This window comes from Oenanthe melanoleuca, chromosome 2 (assembly GCF_029582105.1).
Source record: "Oenanthe melanoleuca isolate GR-GAL-2019-014 chromosome 2, OMel1.0, whole genome shotgun sequence".
Lineage (NCBI taxonomy): Eukaryota > Metazoa > Chordata > Aves > Passeriformes > Muscicapidae > Oenanthe > Oenanthe melanoleuca.
The window spans coordinates 139,637,039-139,662,000 of NC_079335.1; the positions used below are offsets into that span (position 1 = coordinate 139,637,039).

General features: G+C 35.4%; 1 protein-coding gene across 1 annotated transcript in view; it reads left to right on the forward strand.

Moving 5' to 3' along the window:
* Positions 1 to 24,962, forward strand: part of PTPRN2 (protein tyrosine phosphatase receptor type N2) — a 627,414-nt gene that overhangs the window by 268,057 nt on the left and 334,395 nt on the right. The window contains exon 11 of the mRNA XM_056484320.1: positions 13,276 to 13,355. Coding sequence (XP_056340295.1) covers positions 13,276 to 13,355 — 80 coding nt within the window. The remainder of the gene's footprint in view (positions 1 to 13,275; positions 13,356 to 24,962) is intronic.

Below are 24,962 nucleotides of genomic sequence, written 5' to 3' on the forward strand. Positions count from 1 at the left end.
CTTAAAGATTAATTTTTTTTTTTTTTGTAAAAAAATGTATGTAGTATGTAGAAAAAACTATCAGTCAGCCTGGAGAAAGAGGAATTATAAAAGGAGTGAGAATTTGTCATACTGGCCTACTTTAACTCTGACCTGAGTATTTGCTTGGTCTAAAATTCTCAATTCTTTCTTTTCCCTCCTAGAATTCCCAATGGTTAGAAAGTAACAGTGCATACTTTAGATCATTGCAAAGATCTCAGGGGAATGTTATGTTAATGAGAATCACATGGTTAATTTGAGAGTATGGACTCTCAAGTCATCACATCTAGGTCATCACATCAAATAGGAATAGTGCAAGAACTGAGGAGAAAGGGTGAGTTCTTTTAAAGTTCTTTAAATTCCCTGAGTTAATTTTCCCTGAAAAAACCCAAAGAAAATCTAAAGGAATTGCTTCACTGATAAATTACTGCCTTTAGTTAGTTTTGTCTACAAATATCTTTCACTCTTCCATATATTTTTAGTTTTTCCCCTGTGCTTTGGTGTTAAGTGAACAATTGCTTTTGCCATGGATAGGAATCCAACACCCAGCTCTTGTGCTAGCTCTTGATTAGCTGGTGCTTGGAAGTAATCAGCTTATCTTATCTTTTGTCTTTTTCAGAGTCCTGCCAACTTTAGAGATAGGCTTCATTTCACAGGATATCCCCAGGCTTGGCTTCCAGGGCATTCAGTCCATCTCCACAGATGATTTGTTGTAAAGTTTGAATTGACATAAACTTTGCTTGCCCTGTGAAGCAGATGAGTGGGAATAGATTTAGGGAATTCAGAATTAGAAATATTTCAGCGTTGAAAAAAAGATCCAACATGTTAGCTGTCACTTTTGGATACAGCCTGAATCTTTATGGAAGTAATAGTTATGCTTAATATGTTTTGTTAATGGTTATGTAGCTGTCAAATAAATTCCATTATTTCTTATTACATCATTAGAGACCATTAAAAGGATATTAGCATGCTGATGTAATTATGCAAGCAGACGTAAAATTACTATAGTTATGATTTTATAATCTAATTATGGGTGTCCAATGCCCCTGGTGATTGATTGTTGGACTGGTATCAGGGATTGAAGTCAGATGGGTACTAATATTTAGGAGGATTTGTGTCTATTTTCTTTAAAAAATATGACTTTGCAATTTGCAACATTGGCCTTCCTCATGTAATTGAGTTATACACAACACAAAACTTTATTAAGAGACATCCATTTATAATAAAAATACCAAAATCTCTAAGTTCAGCTTTGAAAATAGTGGAAAGGACACAGGATTATTAGTCAAAGTAATTGATTAGAGCATAAATGACTTAACTGGTTTCTGATGAGAATACAAATAAATTTAAAATTTGTATTTAATATTCTCACATTTGGGGTATTTACTGCCAGCATTGTAAAGGGGAAGTTTCAGCTCTGACCTTAGGTGAATACCTTTGCATGGAAAGAAAACAGCTTATTCTGGTTTCATAGCATTTCAGGCCTTATATCCCCATTCTCAGCCTCCAGTTAAGAGTGAGATTTTCAGCTGAATATTACATCCTCTCTAGACTGATATGATTTTCCCAATTGCCATTGAAGATCTTTCTCTCTAGGTGTCTCTTTTTTCCCCATTTTGTTCTGCTTCAGCTTCCTCCATTCATTTATCTTAATGGCAGTTTCTTCACTTTTTTACCTTCTCATATACCAAAACTCAGTACTTAAAGAACTGAACTTTCAGGAGATGTGCTGATTTGACCAGCATTTCATTTTCACATATAATTTTTCAGCAGAAAACCTCTAGCAGAGCACTCTATATTCATTCCATAAAATTACATTAATCTCAATCTGCTGCTGTTGTTCTGAAGTGTAACAATTCACTATATAACCATATAATCTATATATATAATGTTGAGAGTGAACAGGACACTTAGGCTAAATTTGAAATGCTAATATAAATAGATTTTTTTAAGTTGAAAAGGCTGATTCTGATTATCTAATATAACATCCTGGATTGCAAAGCCATTTAACCACTATTCACCTATCATGAATTGATGCATCTATATTGTGCACCCAAAACTAAGTTAAAAGACCAAATCCCTCATCTTTCAGAGTCTAAATCTTCAGCACCCAAGATTCAGGCTGGTTATTCAGCTTTCCCCTCACAGTGCTCCCTGCCCACACTGGGACTGCATGTGAATTCAGTGTTTACTTAAAGAGTTTATAGAAGGTTTCAGCTGAAAAATACCTTTCAAATTTTGTAGCAGACACAGCAATGTGATTTGACATTTGGAAAAGAAAATACTATAAATTCAAAGTAATAACTAGTTTCAAAATTTAATGAAGCTTGACTTATAAGGAAAATGCTTTTACTTAGGTGATGGGAATAAACAAAAAATTGACTTTGGACTGAACTCAAGCCATTTTTTTGTTTTATTTTGTTCAGGTGACCAGTCTTTTGAATAACACTAATTATGATAGACTTCTGAAACATTGAATCACATCTATATATTTTTCTACAGCCAACTGGTTTATTTCATGAGCAGAAAAGAAATCCTCAGTTAACGAGTAGCTCTTCAATGTTTCATTTTATTTTCATTGTTCAATGTGTGACTTCAGGTTTTATTTATTGCACTTTATTCAAATTCTGCTTTGAGGTCAGAAACCCCATTTTTCTTCTGTTTTAGTCTGGATTTCTTTTTCCTACTGTGCTCTTCACTACACTATCAAAATGCATGGCAAACATGAATTGATATATTTAACTCATATGAGATATAGGGTTTTATTAGGACCATCCAGAGCTGGAGTTATGCATGAAAAGATTAGTGTCAAAGCATTTGCCACTACGAGATGAGAAGTGTGATGTGTCACTGCACAGCTTACTCAGCCTCTTCTGAAATGAACTTACCCTGCCTGAGACAGGGATCCCATTGGCTTCAATCTGCTGAGCATTCAGCAGTCCCAGAAGTCAGCTCTCCATTCAGACAATGGGATTTGGCCTTTAACATAAATAAATCAATAAATAAATTCCAGAAATTATTTTTCCTCAAATGAATTGAGACTGAGTCTAAGTCTGAAGCAAATGATTCCAGCAGAATTTAAAGTAGCAGGACTTTTAAATCTTTGTTATTCTATACTTCATTTGCAACATACTTCCTGAAGCCTGATAAAATTGAAATTAAGGCCCCTGAAAATATTGGTCTTCTCTACTACTTGACCACCATTCATCTTTGGATTTCAAGGATCCTACTGAAAAAGCACTTTTAAAAGAAAGGCTGCATTTCTGTACTTGAAGTAAGATTGATTTTTCCTGATATACAATAGCATGTCCACAGTGTTAATCATGTTTTTTTAATAGTTTTGTGTAAACAGTGATTTTAACAAAAGCTTGAATTTGGAAGGCTTTTCATGAGGACAGTTACAAGCACATTCTTTTACTAATTCAGATCTCTTGTTTCCAAGTACTGGGGTTAGAGACATTTTGCACCTCCTTTTTAGAGAACAGGCTTTACACAACCAAACACTGCTATCATTATCCCTGCTTTTAGGAAGAGCTGGAACGGCTGGGCTGGAATAAATACAATTTGAAAAGCCAGCCAACCATCCCAGTGAAAAGAACTTGAACTGAGGAAGATATCTGAAAATCAAACCAAGTGGTGAAAGTTTGGAGAAGCTTAAAGCACTTTCAAATTGGAAGTGTTGGGCAGGCAGAGTGGTGAGTGGAGCTCCCAGCCTCACCTATTAGAAACATGTGCATTGGCTGTAGTGTCCTAATCATGCACTATAGGTTCTGTTCATTGCTTGTCATGTTACTTTTATAACACCTGAAAAATTCAATCAACCAGTTAATCATATTCAGTCATCCAGAACCTAAACACTGGAACAATACTTGTATTTTCACTCCATTGTGCTGATGGGTTATGACATGTGGTGTATGTATGCTCTAAATGTGAACAACTCAGGAAATTATTTAGAGTCAGGGTAGTGTGAGGGAGGATTATTTAACCACTGAGCAGTGGTAGGACAGGTAGCACAGGGTCTTGTTATGTTTGCATTTGAAAAGTTCCCTCCACTGTGCAGATTCTCCTTGATTTGGTGTGATGAATCTTTTTTTGTGTTGTATGTTGAACATCTGTGGATTAATATTCTTGGAAAGATTTTTTCAAGATTGGCAGATTCTGGATTCTGCTATCTATGTCATTTAGATTTACTGGAAAGAATGTTCTATAACTCATCCTGCTCTCCTTAAGATGCTGTAATATTAACTAGAAATAGATTTTTTTTTTTTTTTTGTATTTCCACTCCATTTATTGCCCAGAAATTAAGCAAGGTTTGAATTTCAGTTTGAACTGTACCATGCTTAGTCTCAATAAAAAGATAGACTTTTCAAGAAAGTTGAGCAGTATTTGTCATCTACTCTGATTTTAAATTGCAAACAAATAACTATAGTTATTTCACATAATCTTGTTTAAAGTGTTATAAAAGCATAACTCAGAAATAATGGAACCCCTTTTATACAAGCTTGACTTCTCCCATAGATTTAATGAGTCTGGGAAACAAATTATGTGAAAAATGTATTGCTGTAACTCATTGCATGCAGGCATTTATAAGAAATTACATTGTGTTTTCTGGTACATATTGTCTTATTTGACAACTAATTTATAATATAAAGATTCATCACTTTTTAGAGGAATGATGATAAGGAAAAGAAAAAAGGTGAAAATTTAAACTATGCATTTCCTTACTTTTAAATGTGTGATTCCACAGCCTTAGTATTACATTAGTCTTGTGGCTTTTCCCCTGAGGTACAATACATTTTGTGTTCTTTTCTTAAATGAATGTGCATATAACCAAGATAATTTTGCCTTCTCCACTGTAATTTTGCTGCTAGAAAAATATAAAAATCGTTCAAATAACAGGAAAGATTTTGGCCTGCAGCATTTTATGAATTCCAGATTACAAAAGAGAGACCATAAAAATCTAAGGGGATTCTTAGAAATAATATGTATGGTGCTTGGGTTTCCATTACAACATTTCATCTCATTAAAACAGTGGATTTGCACCTTAGTAATCAAAAGCAGAATGAATCCACTATTATTGATACATTTCCATGAACTCCTAGCTCTCTGCTCAAAAGAAGGTTTTTACAGATATATAAACTTCTGAAGTCTATCTTTTTTGAACTTCATATTTCTCTACTACTCATCTCTCTGTGTGACTGAGAATGCCATCATATTCCTTTTTTAATAAAATCAAAGTTCATAACTTTATAGTGTAGGTAGGATATACTCCTTTCTTTCAAGTAAGTCATTTAGTGTGTGCCATTGAATTTAATTTATATAACACTTCACATATTATTAACAGGTAATAATTTCTATTCTACAGATGGGTAGATTGAAACCCAAGGCAGTTTGCTTCATTTTCCCTAAAATGGTACAGGAACTTGATGACAGATATGAGAATAGAAACAGAGAACTGTGATTCTCACTCTTGAACTAAAGCTTCATCCACAAATAGAATTATTAATATTAGAAATGGAAAAAGGTTTTCATGTAGGGATTTGTTTCAAAGAATAACTTCCTAGAAGAAATATAAAAATTATTTTATGTCTATGTCTGTCTTGATCCTCCTGCCCTTGGCCACCTGATTCTCCTAGAACTACAAACACACATTTTTTTCTTTCATTTTGTGACCTGGGTGGTTGGATTTCATGAGTATTACAGACATGCTGACCCAGCTGAAAAACATGAAGAATTCATTTGCATTTTTGTTACAGCCTAAGCAGTAATTATTGCATAAACAGGTCAATAAGTTGAATTACAACCTACCTGTGGAAGGTTTTGTATTCCTTAAGAGCCATAAAGACAGAGCAAATATACATCTGTAGGTGCAACTGAAAAAACCCAATAAATTCCTCTGGCAGTGCCTCATTTGCCAAGGAAAGCTCTACTCACAGCTGGCAGGGGTGGCTCAGGAGCAAATCTTCTCATTGGTCTTCTCAGGGCTAAAGGAGAAGCCAACAGGTCCTTATGAGTCCAAGCAGGAGAGGTCTGGTTGTAGCACTCAGAATCTGGCAGCCCTTTGAGCTAAGACTGTAGCAAAGTTTGGGGTTTTTTTGTCTATGGTTCTGCTGCCTAATACAGATGCAAGAAAGTTGTGTCCTACATGGATCCTATCAAAGCTCTGAGCATTCTGAACCTGTGCCTCTGTAACAGCCCTAACATGGGAGTCGTGCCCCTCATTAAGGATTAAAAGTCACTTGTGCAAGAGGAGCAAAAGGTGACTGTCATCCCAGCAGACAAATTTTCTACATGCTTTCAGTCAGTTCCATTAACAGCACAGGTGTGCAGAGGGTGAGTGGGGCTGAAGCCAGGAAAATGCATTGAAGGCTTACTGGGTGAAAATTAAAAATGTCTGCTGTTTGTAGATACAAAGGTATAAAGAAGGAGAAAAATACAAATAGAATGGGTTTTTTCCCTTCTTCTTTTTCATGACATAAATTTTATCCTTTAACTTAATCCTTGGGGAGTGGAAGAAAAATCACTGTACATTTAAGAAGGTTTTTAAGACCATTTTCCCACCCTCACAGGGTCCAAACACTTTTTTATTTTACTGTAAGAAATTATAGCATTTGTATGGTTTGTTCTTTTAAACACTGTAATTAAGAACTTTATTTGCATGGCAGGAAAAGCTGGCAACTTTCATGTACTCAGTGTGGTGAAAATGTCAAGTTTCATGGCTTGTGACAGATTAATAGAAAAATTATTTTAAAACTCTGCAAATTATTCATAGATATTGAGTAATCATCAAAAGTTGCATTTTGTGAAGAATAAAAATAGGGCAAACTGAGTGTAGCATCAATCTCTAAATTAAGCGTTGTCTCTTTTTAAAATCATTTAAATTGTAGGCTTAGCAAAATAATCTTCACCTTAGATGAAGCAAGTTGTAAAATCTTTAAAATACTCTTTCATCATCTTTTGCAATGTAAATTAGGATCAGTGTACTTAGCACAATTTTGATGCATATAGATTAAATGATTAATACAAAATTAATGATTAATGTAAAGTAATTAAAGCTCCATCTTTTAGGATCAGTATCAGAGACCCACCAGACATGGACTGCTGTTATTGGGAAGCATCCTCTTCTGGGCCAGTCATCCCTTTTCTGTGACTTCAGTCTGGAAATTATTCTAATGACAGTAGTGTGTCAGGCATTTCATTATTTGAACACCTTGTTGTGGCCTGTCCTCTGCAGTCACTCCTCAGCACTTACCATGTCAGGGGGAGAGAAGAGGCCACGACAAGGTGTCCAAGGCTTTACCTGATTTATGAAGAATGTAACTTGCAGGAGTAAATCTGGGCTGCAACCATCAAATCCAGACCTGAGTTTTGTTTCATGTAGCTGCATTTGCAAGATGTGATTGCTCTGAAACTTTCAGTCTTTCTAATCTTTGTGGTCTACCTGTTGTGCCTCCCAGCTGCCATGTGAAAACCCCTCTAATGAAATTCAGGTGGTGATAGGAAATCAGCCACTACCTGGTGAGCACTGCAGTTAGTGTCTTTTCCTTTGCAGGGATTTTGCTTTTCCATCTATAGTACCCGGTCACTGTCAGATATCAGGTGTAATGCCAGCACAACAAGTCTTTAACTTTCTCTCCCTATGCTGTGTTTAGTGCAGGAACACTTCAGAGAACAGTGCAAACTGTTCATGCTTAGTGTATATGAAGGATATAAACATTACTAGATAATATATTACTTGCTGTATTGCAAGGTGTTCTGGAACACTGCATCATTCTGCACTTTAGGGAACACGTTGAGAGTTTCCTGAAAAGGACTCGAAAAACTCATTTTGCTAAAATAGAAAAAGATTTTTTAAATTGATCACTGGCTGTGCATACATACCTGTCAATAGGAATGTGAGAATACATACAGCTCCACATTGATATTTCTGCAGCCCAGGTGCAAAGTGAAGCAAATCTTTGAACAGTAAAGATATTAAAGAGTGAGAGATGTGTGTCCTTTTAGTATTAAGTCTGAGTGATGATCAATAATTCTCTACTCAACAGTTCAGGGAAGTTATTTTGTAGCAGGTCAGCACAACACATCCTTCACAAACTTTCCTGAATCTTTGAAGCTCAGTCAGGTACCTGCTTGTGTAATGTAAATACAGAGTGATGCAATGCTTCACAAAATAAATTTTGGTCCACAGTTCTGATTTAAAATGATGGTCAAATTTGAATCAAGAAGTCAACTGATTTACAGCTATTCTGAGTATCAGAAGGAGAGCAAAATAGCCAGTGTACACTTCTTAATCCATTCATGTATTATGTGTCAATGTCCAGCTGCAATTTTCTGCCTTTTCTTTTCTCTGTAAATCATGTTGTAGAAACACACTGCAGTACAAAAATTCCTCTGCTAATTATGTGATTTTCCCCATTGATTTGATTTGACATAAGTATGTTTATATACCTCTAAATATAATATATAAAACATTTACAGCATGAGCATCTTAATTTTTGCAAAATTGAGGTGAAAAGGAGGCTTCAGTGCAATATAAACAATGGACATAAGCTTCAAATTCCTAAACACAGAAGGCAGAGAAATGTGTACACATTGCAAGTCATTAGTTCAAGCCCACCAAACGTTTCCTGAGACAATTACCTTCACTGCTATAAAATTTGCTTTGCACAGTCCTCTGGAGCGTTACTAATTGCTTTTCTTAACCTCCAGAGATTAAAGGATTTTGAAATGAACATATAGACAAGTAGTGACTTTAATTTCAAATCTAAGCTTTATTAAGGGAAGTCCTATTTTATAAAATAGGGTCATTAAGAGAATGTTTCATGTTGGAAATAGCCAATCCTAATCTCCTCATCTTCCTCCAGTCTTGACAAATTGCACTCTGCCTGTATCTTAAAAATGAGATGCCACCTCAAATCATTTCCATCTGGCATCAGCTCTATGTCTCATCTTCAAGAGTACACAGACCCATGTTGGCACTTGTTTCTCAAATCCTTTTCCACTAGGGGGTATGATAGACTGTGACTGCATCTCTCAGAGAACAGGCGTGTGATACTGTAATGCTGAAGCACACGAGGGAGAGGAACAGGCATGAAAAGCTTGGTGCATAATTTATGGAGATTTAAATCCTGTCATTCATAAATATAATTATAACCTACGGCTTGAAAGTGATATGGACCTTGCCATATTGATCACGCTCCAGCTCTGTTTATTCAGACCCTTCATTTGTTGACAGGGAAAATATAAGAAGAATGCTGTTAGTCGTAAAACAATTAATGAAAGGAAATACTTCTATTTTACACAAAGAATATTCTTTGTTTCTGTGTGTGTTGTGCACCCTCCCACCTTCAGATGGGAAATATAAACCCAAGGGGAGGGGATATTATTAAATCAGCAATCAACCTTCAAGTCATTTTGGTATAAACACTGTAATTATTTCATCTCTAGTAAACAGAATAAAAGACAACAGCACATAAGGGTGACAATTTGCAATATGCTTTGAATGTCTTTGTTAAAAAACCCTTATTATGACTGAAGGCAACATTATTATAAGTAAAAAAAAAAAAGGCAAAAGTTGTGACAGCCAACGGGGGGGGGGGTAATTAGTTGGTAAAGTTCAAATAATAAATTTAGCAGGTTATTGCAACAGACATTACATTTTGTGTGAGAAGAAGTCACTATTTATTAGCCTTGAAGCCAGAACTGCTTACCTTTATTTTAAAAAATTGTAAAACAGTATAAGAAAAAAGTGATAAGTGCAATTACATGGTCCAGATACCTTCTAAAATTCACAATCTTCACTTAAGTGAGTGTAAGTTCATTTGTGTAAGGAAAAAATGACTACAAATTTACCTGGGGGTAATTGTAGTAGCATGCAGCCTCAGGGGAGGGATAGACAAAAAATGCTGTCTAACATTTTAAACCTCGGCTGCAGCAGGTATGGGTGAGGTTTCAGCCTGGCCCTTGTGGCTCCCGTGTCCCTGTTTTCTCCTGCCCAGCTGGGTGAGTGCTGCCTGGGGTAAGGTACCAGCCAGGAGTGATGCCTCTGCTCCCCCAGCACCTTCCTCATCCGTGGGAATGGTCTGCTTGCAATTCATCAGCTTATAAACAAATGTGTCACTTCAGTGCTTACAGCAGTTTGGAGACAATTGTCATTAATGTTGGGCAGGTTTCAGAGGGTCTGACACAGCAAAGCAGTCTCATCTACCCAGCCTGAAGTTGCTTTTAGGGGGCATTTTATACATCTTGGAACCTTTTTTCAGGCTGGCTGACCTCTTGTTAAATAGTCTTTTAAAAATATTTTGCAGTCAAATAATTACTGGTTTTGTTTAAATGTTCTCATCCAACACATAATGAACAGTGAGGAATTCCCTAAAGGGCATCTTTTGTTATTGAAATGTTTATTTATTGAGTGCTTTTGCCAGAAGCCCCCCATGAGAAAAATCTCATTTTATGAGCTCCTGAAGCAGTCAGTTCCCAAAACATCAAGCAGAAATGCAATTTTGACCAAGTAATCTCAAGGTCTTTTGTTTGCTTTTAAATAAACAGAATGCCAATGTACAAAAAGTTGTGACAAAAGCTGCTTTATTTTCCGTGCTTTGCAAATATTCCTAGAGAAGCCATGCTGATGTGGTGCTCAGGTGATTTCTTACATACAAAAATTCAATTGCTACACTAGAGGAAAACAATGTCTCACAGAGCAACATATGAGTGGGTGTTTTAAACGATTCTGAGATTTATTCTTTCCTGCAAAAGGATGGTCTTAACTCAGTATCATCCCACTTGCATAAGGAATTTTTTTCCTCGCCCTTTTTTTTGTTCTTGTTTCCTGAGCAGTGAGGAGCAATGACAGACTGGGATCTTCCCGTGTTCCTGGAGTATCCAGGTGGAGTCAGTAGGGAATGATGGGTTGGTTGCTGACAGCCTTCTCTCCTTGGAGATCCCTGTCTCTCACTGCCTGGGCTGGGTCACTGAACTGATCCAGTTTTAATCTTTTATATGATTTTACTGATGCCAGGAAGTGCAGGGCTGCAGGGAGTGGGGCAGGGCAGGGCAGGACAAGTGGGAGGGAGTGGGGAGTGGCTGAGACATAAAACATTCAGGTAAGGGAAGGAGGGCAGGAACCTTTTTGTCTTTGCTGATAGAGCCAAAGTATAACTACATTGTGGTTGAAATGTTCTGTTGGTTCTAGATTCTCAGCTATAATGGACTATGCAGTGAAGACTTGGGGGGAATATCTGAAATTGGTTTTTCTTTCCTTCCTATTTTGGTCATACGAGGGCTGTGTACTGGGGTGATGCTGCTTTTATTTAAAGCAGACTGCTAATGGCTCTGTAAATATCTGAGCAGCTGGGGAGGAATCAGAATTTCTCTTAGGCTGGCAAACAGAAAGAAGAACAGTGTAAGATTAGTTAGAATATCCTGAAACAGGTGCATTTTATGGTTGATTATATCAGGGTTAGTCACAGAATAGTCTGGATTTTTGTAAAGCAGTTATCTCAAATAAAAATTACTTTGCTATTGTTGAACATTTTAATCTAAATATTAATATGATGTTGACAAAAGTTTTATAATTGCCTGGCATTATTAAAAGTGTTTCTTGACCATTAGTGACCAATCTTTTAAAGTGTCCTTTAACATTAAAATCTGTTTTCTTTTTCTCCCCTCCCCCTAAGAGTACTTCAAGAAAAATGATTGATTAATGGCAGTCCCTGTTAACTCCAGAATAAAATGTGAGCAGTGCATGCTTTGCTAGTAAAAGATGAAAGATTATTTCTTTTTCTTATTCTTACTCTGATTCCCTTTGTGACCTCAAAGGAAAGTCTTGTAGTTAAGAAGAGCTTTTTTCTGCTTGAAATGGAAGAAGTTTAAAGGTATTTCTGTCTAGGATGTATGTGATGCAATTAAGCACACTTCATTAAGTGCTCTCCATTCTATGATTGTAGGAGATTAACATGTTACTAAAAGAATAAATACTTCATTTCAAGCCCTGCAGCAAAATATTTTTCAAGTTATTTCTTTTATGCAGCAGTTTTTCAGATTTCATTCTTTCCTAAGCCGTGGCCATAGGAAGTCAAAAGCTGTTACATGTACAGTTCCAGCCCATGTACTTCACCTTTTAAGCAGGGTTGTTCTTCATAGTATAAATGTAATTATTTACACAGGTAATATGAGTTAAAAAAACCTTAGGAACTTGCATAATATATATAATATATATATATTATAAACTTTTTTAAAATAGTTCCAATTTTTGGTTTTCTATGCTCTTCTCTTCTGTAAATTCTTGCATTATAATTTATATAATCTCTTGTTCCCCAGAAATTTTTCTCCAAAAATACATTCACTATACTATTATGTGTGTTTTTCTTATGTGTTTTGTAGATAAGTATTTAAGTACAGTTGTAAGGACATTACACCTGAAATGTCTTCTTTCCTTTCATCAGATGCACATGTAGGATGTTTATTGGGATGGATGGAGAAGAAATGCAACATTACTTATACAGATTTATTTTTCCTTAAAATTGCACAATGATACTTTTTGATGAAACTCTGAGTACATTGCCACTCTACATCTGGCTAATCAGTACCTTCCTCTGCAAATGTCTTATAGAATTTAGTGCCATAAACAACTATCAGGCTACATGCAGAAATGTCTCCACAAAGTCAAATAATTTCCTCTCAAAAATTGTTCCAAGAGGTGATCACTTCTGTTGTTAAATGATAAATACTTTGTGGTTTTTTTCTGGACAAAACCAGCTATTGGATCAGATATGCCCAGAATCTCTTCTCCACACATATTTTTGCAGAATATGATTAAGATAAATATTCTGATTTTCTGTATTCTCCCTCTGACTTGCAGTTGTGACAACAGGAACTGAAGTTGTGTTGATATTAGGAATATAAAATATGAAAATACATATAAACTTTTTTGGATACTGAATTCCAGTGATGATCTGTGCTGTACTTGAGTGAATAGCAATTTCTGTGCCTCCATTTTGCCATCTTCATAATAAGAATAGTATTTACAGGAGTGTTCTAAAGTTTAGTTAATGTCATTGAAATTCTATCAGGCGGGCACAAAATACACACAGGAAACCACAAGAGGTATAAAAATGTATGCAAATGTAGCTAATGAAGCAAAAGGAAGAGGGCTAAATGGTGTCTTAATAGGTTCTCTTTAAAAACCTATTTTGATAAGGAATATTATGCCATGTCTCTTGATTATGAATCTTACATTTTTAAAATAATCTCTTTCAGCGTGCTGGGACCAGCTGTGACCTTCCGAGTGCACTCAAACCTTCAAAATATTTCAACTGCAGATGTTGCCAAAGAAGCAGGTAAGTCCTTGTCCTCCTTGCCCAAACTGTGACCACCCACATGTCTGTTTAGCAGTCAGTACCACTGCAGACAGCACAGACACACCCTGTTCTCCCAGAAGACTGACATTTAAAGGGAGAGATTGTTGAGAGGTGAGTGGCACATGAAAATTGAAGTTTCACATCTCTGAGTCCATTAAAACTGTTTGAGACTTCCTTGTTTGTCATGAAAATTAAATAGAGGCTTGTAGTCAAGTTTCAGCATGGTGAAAAGCTCTTCAGTGTTGTCAAAAACTCATAAAAGCACATTAGTCATTTGTAAAAAGATATATAATAATTTCACTTTTCTGATAGTTTTTTTCAGGGAACAAAAATGTTATTACACCTCAGCCTTAATTTCTTTATTGGTGTTCTGTCTAAACTATTTCAATGATAAGTTAATGTTGGAAGTAAAGGTTGCATTTATAGAATTAAGCTGCTTCAAGTAAGTACCTACTGGCTCCTTTTCAGCTTGGCTGTTACCTGAATTATGGAGTTGTTGACTGCAAGAAATAATTTCTGCAAGATATCTGAATTGATAACTGATTTGCTTCCAAATTACTCAGTTGATTTGCTTTAAAAATCAGAATTAAACAAGTAGCAATATTACTTGAAAACAGAAACAGGGAAAGTTAATGTAAATAAGCACTGTGCCCCCCAAACTGTTCATCAACTTCTCCTTTTGCTTAGCCATGGATGAATTAAGTTGCAGAAAGTAGTGGGGTAGTGACTATGTCAGAACTTTCCTTTGCAGAACCCTATGCATTGGAGAAGGGTCTTGTTAACTGGTGATTGAAGAGTAGCAAGGATTTATCATGTCAAAAATCCCTAGTTGTATACTGTCAGAACTCAGAATTTACAATAAACACTGAATTATGTGACCATTGAAAGGTATGAATTTTTTCCCTTGGAAAAAATTCATATGGCTTTTTTATAACAATGACCTCCCCTGTGTTGTAAACTTGCTGAATCTTTCTGAAAGGATCAACAATATGATGCTGTTGGTAGAGACTACCTGGATTGCCAGAGGCTTTTGACAAGGTCTACCCAGAAGTTTCTCAGGAAACTTAATAGTTTCCTAGAATGTGGAATATGGAACAGAAAAATGGTGAATCTCTAATTGGTAGGGAGGCAAGAAACAGAGATTAGGAATAAAGTATTCGTTTTCTAAAAGGCTAAGACAGTGAAAAAAAAAGGTGTAAGGATCTCTGCTGGGACCAACATTCTTCATACTTATAAGTGAATTAGAGAAGAGAGTGAGCAGGATGGTGAAAAATCCTGCTAATACTGAATTATTTACAGTATTAAAGGTGAAAGTTGATCTTAGAAATGTATAAAGCTGAGTGAATGGACTCAAAATGGCAGATGAATTTCATTGTAAATTACTGTAAAAAATTTCATATGGAGAAAAAATAGCTTTGCATATAAGGTTTACACAGTAATTTAGTTAGTGTAGTAATAGGTAATTTGATGAAAATGACAGTTCAGTCTGCATTATTAGTTGAACAAGGAAATTGTTTTTCAGAATTATTTGGAAAGGAATAGAAAATAGAATTATATAATTTGTTCTTTCATAAATATGTCCTTTGCCTCTGTTTAAATACCACATATAGTATTGCTTCTCATACCTCAGAGAGATTTGAAATTCTGGTTGAAATGGAAAGATTCAGGGAAAGGCAGAGGGCATGACTGTAAGTATGGAACATCTTCCATATCACAAGTGGTGAAGTAAGAAAGGAAACTTTCTTTTGGAAAAAAAAAAAAGAGTATGTTATGACAAAGGTCTGTCAGTTCTAGAGTGCATGTGGACAGGACTGTATAATTGCTTTTGCAATGCAAGAACAGATGAAACTGGCAGAAGGCAGGTTTAAAATAAATCCAAATGCAGTTTATAGCTTTCCAGTTGTGGATAATTAGGCTTGCATGTGTTCAAAAATTCACACTTAAGGAAATTAATGGAATTGACATCCATTGGAACTTAGCAAGACTATGGAAACATTGTCAAGTCCAGGAGGTTCCTGATGTGTCTTGGCCTGTTCCTGTGAAAAGTTAAAATGCTGTGACTCATTTATTTCAGCAAAACTCAAGATATAACATTCTGTTTTTTCTTAACACTGGAATCAAAGAAGTTGTTTTCAACTTCCTTAAATTAAATACTGCTGAAAAAGCAGGAAGGTTCTGGGGTCAAAATAATGCCACCCCAGACAAAAGGCAGCTAAGTGGTGAAGGATCTGGAACATAAACCCTGTGAGGAGTGGCTGAAGGAGCTGGGGGTGTTTAGCCTAAAGGCTCAGGGGTGACCTTCTCCCTCCCTACAACCACCTGAAAGGAGGCTGCAGCCAGGTCAGGGGCAGTCTCATCTCCAAGACAAGGGACAAGGGGAAATGGCCTCAAGCTGTGCCAAAGGAGATTCAGGTAGGGTATTAGGAAAAATGTCACTGAAAGGTGGTTAAGCACTGGAACAGGCTGCCCAGGGAAGTGATGGAGTCCCCATCCCTGGAAGTGTTCAAAACCAAGCAGTGGCCCCTTGGGATATGCTTCAGTGGCCATGGTGGTATTTGGTGAAGGTTGGACTTAATGATCTTGGAGGTCTTTTCCAACCATGATGTTCTATGATGCTGTGCATTTCTGCAGATTCACCAATTTAAATTCATATTTTATGCAGTAATTTTAGCTATTCTTTATTGTATTATCACAAGCATTTTCTGATATCTATTTGCTTAGTGCATTAAAAGTTTCAGGTTTTGATGGCTGCAGAAAGAGGTTTATGGGAGTTTTACATAAGCTGCTCTTGGTATTTCACTTTGCCCATGGTATTGTCATAACTAAAGCTTGTGTTTGCCCTTTACAAAAAAAAAAAAAAAAAAAAAAAAAAAAAAAAAAAAAAAAAAAAGAATTCACCATTCTATCCATCCCTCAAATATTTAAAATTTTAGAAGTATTTTATTTTTTCTTTCTAACTCATGAAGTTGCAGTGCTTGTCAATGTACTCACTAATCAGTTCATTTATTTAAAGCAAACTTCTTACTTCCAGATCTCTAAGCCAAAAATAAATTCTCTTAAAAAATCAACAGCAATGTATACTTACATAAGAAGGTTTTTCAGGCTCTAGCTGTAATTATAAATTTTTAAAGTCAACAGTGTCTTGAAGAAAAGCATTCCAAGTACTTAATTTACCAAGGGAAGCCAAAGGAGAATAAATCAATGCATAGTTCCAAAGTAGGCACAGGTAAATGCATAATTCCATGCTGTACTGCTATTAGATCTTGTTTACAGAAAATGAATAGACCAAATGGACAGAAGAATTTCACAGTCTGTCACATCCTTAGAAATTAAAAGAATCTGGAAATTGAGGCAGTCAGATGCCATATAATTATAGGAATGTAAATTATTTCTGTTTGCTAAAAGGAGTTTATTTGTACAGATGCCATGTGTATGCAAGTCTCACTGATAGCCACAGGAAGAGTTTCTGTGCAGCAGTTTGGTCTTGTTATTCATGTAGCATATGTTTTTGTAACCAAAACGGACACACTTCATATTTTCCTTGCACTATTGAAGGTTTAAATACAGGGAACTGTATTTTCCATCCTTCTCTGTGGAGTTTGAAAAATGTGCAGGTTAGAGAAGACATGGGACTATTTAGCAACTATACAAGGAGGTGAATGACTTAAAATATCTACTAAAAACAGAGAAATGGAACTATGATAATAAAAATGGTTTCATCTGTTGTCTTTGAGTTTGAAGTTCATTCTTCTTGGTGCACACATGACCTGTCTTGAGGCAAAATAATCTCTCTAAAATCCTTTAGAGGCATTCTTGGTGAAAAAACTTTTTTTTCCCCAGTAATTCACAGTTCCAATTCTGTGTAAATGTTTTGATTACTTTTGGTTGTTTTTGTTGGTTTTTTTTTTTTTCAGTTTCTAGGGCTACATAATTATATGGGGAAGCTGACAACAGAGTAATTTAAAATTGTGAATAGCTTGCTTTCTCACATTAACAATACCTTTATTTGTTCTAGAGCAGGACACCCAACATTTTGCCAGCTTCACACACTTTGACATTCAAATGATAGAATACATCTTTCATCAAGTAGCTGTCCTCTGGCCTATTTCTGTTTAATAAGTCAGCTTCAGTGGTGCAGTGTAATTTCATCTCAATGTTTTGAAGAAATAAACTTTCTCAAGACATAGGTGACCTGCTTTAGGAGTAATTACAGTTGGCAAGACATCATTTAGACAAACAAGTATTTATTTCTTTTCAGTTTAAAGGTCAGGAGAAACCTAGCAGGGAACAATTATCAGTAAGAAAACTCTATATAGAATTGTAACATATTTGATATAGAAATGAGGAAAGAAATTGCTTTATATGTAGTCCAGAATCCTACCATTTAGGCAAGGACAGTGATAATTAGAAAAGTGGAAACTTCCAAGGTTTCCAAGCAAAAAATTTTGGCATCAGGTGCCTGTAATAGTCATATATATACTGGACACATAGAAAAGAGATGTAGGAGAGAAGTTTTGGGCAGAGACTCTCAGCACTGCTGAAATGCCTTTCAGTGTTAGAGTCATGCTTACATTTCTTTTTGTGTTGAAGTGCAACATTTTAGGTGTTTAGGTAAGACTGAAAAGCAAAGGGTTGTGTGCATAGTGTAGGCATGGCAGTGGTGGGGACAGACAGCACAATGAAAGGCAGTGCATAACCAGATATTAGGGAATTAACAGGTCTTGTGTGCAGATTCTTGTGCCTAAGATACCTTGTGGTACACACCAGTGTGGGAAGTCAGAGATTTTGATTTATTTAATATATATATATAGGAACATAAAGAAAAGTCTTCTTCTTTTTTTTTTTTTTTTTTTTTTTTTAATATATTTCCATAACTTTTAACTAAACCATTGGTTTGGATGGTTTTGAGGTAGCTTTTTTTTGTTGGGACTTTTTTTTACTTTTCTATTGCCCTGTTGGTGAAGTTCACATTTTCACACTGTGCATGGTCTGAAGGGGACTATTATCCTGACCTAAAGAGTAACAAACTTCATGTCTAAAAATAATTTCTCTTTGAGCATTCTGAAAATAAAACATCACAAAATTAATTCTGCTGAAACACAAAAATGCAAAAATAATATATTGTTATTCAAATTTTACTGTATTATGCAATATAACCAGCTAATTTGAATAAATACACTGCATAAAAGTTATTGGAATAGATTAAAAAACATATAGAATTTCTCAGCAGTTTTAAATGAATGCAAATGATTAAATCTGTGATCTTACAGATTTTGAGATTTAACATCTACAAATTTTGGTCATGTCCCAGCTGAGCTGAAATATCCATGACAAAAAATACACAATAGAAATTTGTGACATTGAACATTAATATTTTTGTTGAAGTTTGCAGCTCCAAACAGACAAAACATCTCCTTAGCTTTTAGCATTAAGCAGTTGTTGTGAATGAAACAAGTACTTCAAACCCCTTGGAGTTAACTTATCCTGTGTAGTGTTTTCAGCTGCTGGTGTCTCATTGGTTTGGAGTGGTCCAAGATGTCATAGTTCTGCTCTTAATTAGGATGAGTAAATGGCTGAGTTCTTTGTGAGCCTGGATCCAGTTGGTGAAGAAGTTATTTATGCTTTGTTCTGCCTCCAATGCACTGCTTCTCTTGCTGACATCATGGAATCTGACAATATGTTTTCATGCTGGTTTCCTAATAACATCCACCTTGTTTTTCATTGTGCCTGTCAGTGCAGGAGATATGAATTCTGTGTCATCAAAAGGAGGAAACTTCCGTTTCAAAAAGCAAAATCATTATAGCCAGGCTTGGATTTCTTGTTGACTTTTGGTGTAAGCTTTGCAAGGCTTGTGAGAAGTTTCAGCAAGATGAACTCTGTTGCATCAGGCACCAATATGTCCATGCTGGCAGAGTGTCTTGCTTCATTTTTTACCCCAGAACCATGAACAACAATGGTTGTTTTGAAAGTATTCATTGCTCTGTCACTGTCAGCTCATAATTCAGCTGTGATGAAGTAAACAGAACAAGTTTAAAAGTCTTCAGCTGAGTTCCTTCCCTCTATTTAGAATTTTGTAGACCACGCAATTAGATATCTTTCTCTCTGAGATGGTAACAAAGAATTGTCTGTGAGTAATTTGAAGTTCATCTTTGAAGAGAACTGACAGCTTGTGTGTCAGAAACTTTGAACAATGTAGCCAGGAGGCTGTGACGTTCATCTGATTTCACTTGCCATGTTCCTGGTTTAAGTAGGATTACAATTCTTCAGTCTATAGTGTGAAATGTAAAGGTTTGACAGGTCTTTTTCCCTTCCTACCTCTCTTAAGTCTTTTGGTACAAATCCTAATTTCTTCCACTCCAACCTCCTTAGTTCACATTTTCCTTTTTCACCTCCTGAGCCCTCTCTAGTGGATCGATTTCCTTTCACCTACTGTATCATCAAATCCATCTGAATTATTTTCCTCAAATCATTCCATTGCTGAATAAAGGATGCCATTATGGTTTTGAAGATTATTCAGAAACTGAACGGTCTCCTGCAGTACCAAATGTCTGATACAATGATTAATGAGTTTTCAAGATGGCATTTCTTTCCCACCTTGTTCATCTGCTGAAAAATAGAACAAGTGAGAAGTGCTACCATTCAGAAAATGTGTCACAATCCTGAAGAGCAAAGACCTTTGGTTATGACTCTTCTCCGTGGACTTCCTTCTAATTATGCTGTTCCTTGCTGTGATTAGTAAGGGTGGAATTCATTTTAAGATACACCCCTTTCCACTAAGAATAACTGTGAAATATCTAATTTTAGAGAGAAATATTTCTTGTCTTTCAAGCCACTTTCTGTTTTAATAGAAAATTGCAGAATTTCCTTTGGTTCAACTTACAAAGTGATGTCATCTATCCTGGCATAAATCCATAAATCCAGCTGCTTAACTATTGGGAATGGTAAAGCTACTTAATCATTTTGTGGAACTGGGGAGGAAAACAAAAAGGGCTCAGTAGCATTATGTAGTTAATAGTCTTTAATTTAAAGCAATGATAGTTTATGCCATTGCATTCTCATGCCTCTTATTTACACCCATTCATAGAAAACCGTAAATTAAACTAAAAAAAAAAAGAGATCTACCATTGGTGAAGAATGGTTATTAGAATATTGTGGAATAGAATAATTAATATCTGAACAACACAGTTATACCAAAGGTTCAATGGAGATATCAGAACTGAAGCTTAGATTGAAACTCATGTATTTCGTTAGGTGGTTTTTTTCTGAAATCCATAAGCAAGCCTATGGAGACTGATAAAAATAAGTCTTCTATTTAAGTAATTTATGTCATGGTTTAGAGGTTAATAGAGATTTTAAAGCTGAATTTTTTAAAGACCCCTCTGGTAATATATCTAAATGCATTTTAATAGTGAGGGTAGAATTCATCTAAATCGGTTGCAGCTGTCTAAATGTTAGGCATTTATTCAAAAATAGTTGCCTAGATTGCCTCTACATTCAAAGAGAAAAGATAGATTATATGAAGTGACATTTATCATAGGTGGCTAAAGGTTTGAGAGAGAAATCATCACTAGTATCCACAGAATCACTGAGACGCTGTTGATGATAGAGCTGCCATACATAGATCCTGCCTGTAAATCTGGGGAGGTTGGTGGAAGTCAGGATGGTAGAATTTAGTACACTGGAAAGATTCTTCCTGTAATTGCTGCTTGGTAACATACTCAAAAATATTTTTTCTATTAATAGATCTCTTAAAATCTGGTGCAAATCCTGGTTTCTTCTGCATAAGTCTCCTTTATTCACATTGTCTTTTGCTTACATATTTAAAGCGCTTTAAGAATTCAAAATTAATTTAAGATCAAGTAAAAATAAAAAAAAAATTAAATTTTTATAAATATTACCACGTGTGATGCTATTAAATAACCAAATTCCTGTAGTTGGCTTCTTCATACCTACAGAGCTGATAATCCAGGATGAAACTGCCCTGCAGTTGGAGTGCAAAGTGGTTTTCTTTCAAGACAGAGAAATCTCCCAATACATTTTTGACTATGGAAGTGAAAAGTCTTTAAACTTGCTACAGATTTCCATGCACAGATGTTTGAAACTGAGCTGTACATTTTATGTGTAGGATGGTTTTCAGTTGGTGCAAATCAACAAATAGCTGCTCTAAAATCCATGGCACTGAGAATGTGTGACTGAAACAAAACACTTTTATTTTTTGTATAGCAACAGTATTGGGGGTCCCACTGTGGACATAGCATCAGAAAGTTCCCACACTAAAATATTTTAAAATTAATTTTATTTCTGACTTAAAGCAAGCAGAAATCCCCAATCCCAAGACAATTGCTTAATGTTGTATTTCACCATATTATTTACCCAAATTGCTTCTATTTCCCATTTTTATGAGAAGCAGCACATTTTCCAGAAAAATTGAAATATATATTCAATATGACATATACAGCAATAATAATTACAATTCCAGACACCTCTAAATGTTATAGTCCTTTAATGAAGTTTTATGCATTTTTGTGCAGTACGCTTAAGGTGCTATCTCTGTTTACAACAGATCCCAAGCATATTAAAATTAATTATTTAGCAATGCAACTGTTAGAAGAAATATGGTAATGCAAGTATATACCAGGCAGCTTTTATATAAAGAATAGTTTGTCTATGTAAAATTTTTTATTATTATATATCTTTCTAGGTAAGCATAAAGTAGGGAATTGAAGAAACCCTGATTTAGATCAGATAGCATTGTAACCTCATCTTTACCTTGAAAAGAACAGTCAGTACCTTTTTTTTCACCTATTAGACAGATTGATTATAACTTCTCAAAATGTGGAACAACAAGATTAACCTAACGATTTTAAAGTGTGCATGCAAATAAACACTAGGCACCATGTGGAACAGGGATAATGTGGAACAGATAGTGTTCTATTTTAGTTGGTACAAACAGGAAAATAGTCTTTATCTGATGTAACTAAATATCCTATTTTTAATATATGAAATTGGATGATTAGCAGTCTTGTGATTTTAGCTGATAGCTTTCGTATCAGCCAAAGAATAAAAATTGTGAGTGAGAGCAGTGCTACTTCAGGAGTCTATGAAAAATAGTTGTTATTTAAAGCACAAGAGAAAAAACAGAAAATCAATATACTCATCTTAGGCTGTTGTCCCTTTTACCAGGAGAAAAGTAATAACATGAAAAGGCCCTTCTCCAGAAGTGTGGTGTTTTGGTAACAGTGTGTAAGGACAGCTGCCCTGAACCTGGGAGCAATTTGTTCTCTCGGTAGAACATGATTTACAGGTTGACATCTTGGGAAGGAGGCACAAGTGTGACCTGGGATGAAAGGGCAGGCGGGGGGTTCTGGCTGAAAAAGGCTTAGTTAGAAGGTCCAGGGGATTCACATATCATCTGTCTTGAAAATAGGCACTTGCATGACCTTCTGCTGCTGATAGCTCATGGAGGGCTGTATCTGAGAGGGGAAGTAATGAGCTCTTGGTAGTGGGACTAGGAATTATTTGAGAGCTTTGGGAGAGTTTTTGAAGATAAGAGAAGTTTTTTGGCAGTGCTCACAAGGGCACACTTGTCAGCAGTGTTCATTGCTTTCATTTGAAGCAGTCTTTCTTCTGTGGACTGAAGGCTACATCAGCAGCTGCTGCTCCTGCCTGATACTCTGCACAGTTGTCAGGGAATGTTGGGACTACAAGGCAATGGCCTTGTTTTGCATTAATTTTTTATTTTCTGAACTACCTATGGCCAAAGAAGGGCTTTTTCCCCCCCTCTGAATTTTCCTGAACTCCACATGTCCATTCTAACATGCAAGATAAGAACGAGTTGGATTTATCACATTTTATCTTTTTCTTATTTGGGGATGATGTTTTCCACTGTCTGGCAAAAGTTGTTTGCAAGATTTAGAAATTATTGATCATTGTAATAATCTGCAAATACTTAAATCTTTCTAGCATTACTTAGTTTTCAGGAAAACGTTAAATCCCTTATGTTTAAAAGATATTTTCCATAAAATTGAAACTTCCAGATTAAGAGAAACTGTATGAATTTATGACTTTATGTTGGCTGGAGTCAAAAGACATCTCTAGATTTAATCTAGCCATATATTTTTCAAGTAGTACCTGTAAATTCTCTACAGCTCAGTTTTCTTAAATCTGAAATATGAACAATAAAAGGCTTTTTATGAAAAAATTAAGCTATAATGTATGAGTTAATTCAGAGCTTAGACAGTACCATCACCATAGGATAATTATGATCATTTGTCTCCATGCTGCTTCTGCTGTTTTTAAATATACTTTTTCCTGGTTGCATCAGTGCAACAAAATCAAGATGACAGCAGTCATAAAATGGTTTTGCTTGAAAGATCCATCTAGTGGGTTATTTAGATTGTCACCCAGAATTGTGATGGGATTGGCTGGCAGGAGATCATATAGAAAATATTTGATAGTCTGTTGGGAAAATAAAAAAATAAAAAAGTAAAAAGATGAGAAAAAAATTGTATATGCCAAAATCCAGAGGGTGCCTCTTGGCAAAGTTTTATAGACATTTTAGATCAGTAACAAGAAAAGGTGGGTAGCTACACCCCATTACTCCTTCCTAAACAGCCAGGTAATTACTTTTGGCATTTTGACAAGTGTTTGCTGGAGTGAAGGTCAAAGCTGTCAGCAGAGAAGATCTATGCTAATCTGCTCAGCTGGAGGAGTCTCAGGTAGCTAATGTTTTGTAATTAGAAGTTGTGGAAACCAGCTTTCACTGTAGTTTTGCACCGAGCATAAGTGAACTAATAATCCGGAGTAATGTCATTTATCAGAGTTCACAAAAATTAGCTAAATGGGTGCTTAGGAGTAAACATCCAATATGAATTGGAGAAATATGGGAAATCTGTGGTACAGAGTAAATGTTTATTTGTATGCATATATATGTATGTGTGGTATTATATATACACACACACATACATCATATGTGTTTATTATGTGTGTGTATTTGGCTATACATGTCTAAAGAGATAAATAATGATAATACTTTTAATTTACATTGAAAGATATTAATAAAAAATAAAAGAAGAAAGGAAAGGTAAGGCAAAGGATGCACTTATTGTACTTAATAAAAGTGCTGGAAGTAAAACAAAAATTGCTGGAAATTTCAAATACAAAAATTCAATGCATGCAAAATATTCACGTTTTTCTTGTGGGCATTTGCACTTCATCCAGCACTACTCTGTGGATAGATTTGTTTAATCGAAGGAGTTTTTAATCTGCTAAAATACTTTAGCAAGATATGAGAAAATAAGAAAGAAAAAAACCCCAAACAAATAATTGTATCAATACAGTTATGAAAACAATTAATATTTTTATAATAAGTGTAATTTGTTTTGTAATGTTGATTGTCTTTTCCTTGTGTTATATTCATGTCCTTATCAAACTAAACTAAAAAATACTGCTCTTACTTATTGTGGTATTCTTTGTGGTACTGAAATTGTCAGTTTGTATATATATATATATATATATATATATATACACACATATATATATATATAAAAGATAGAAACAGGGAGTGTTTTAAAGGAGTTCTTAATG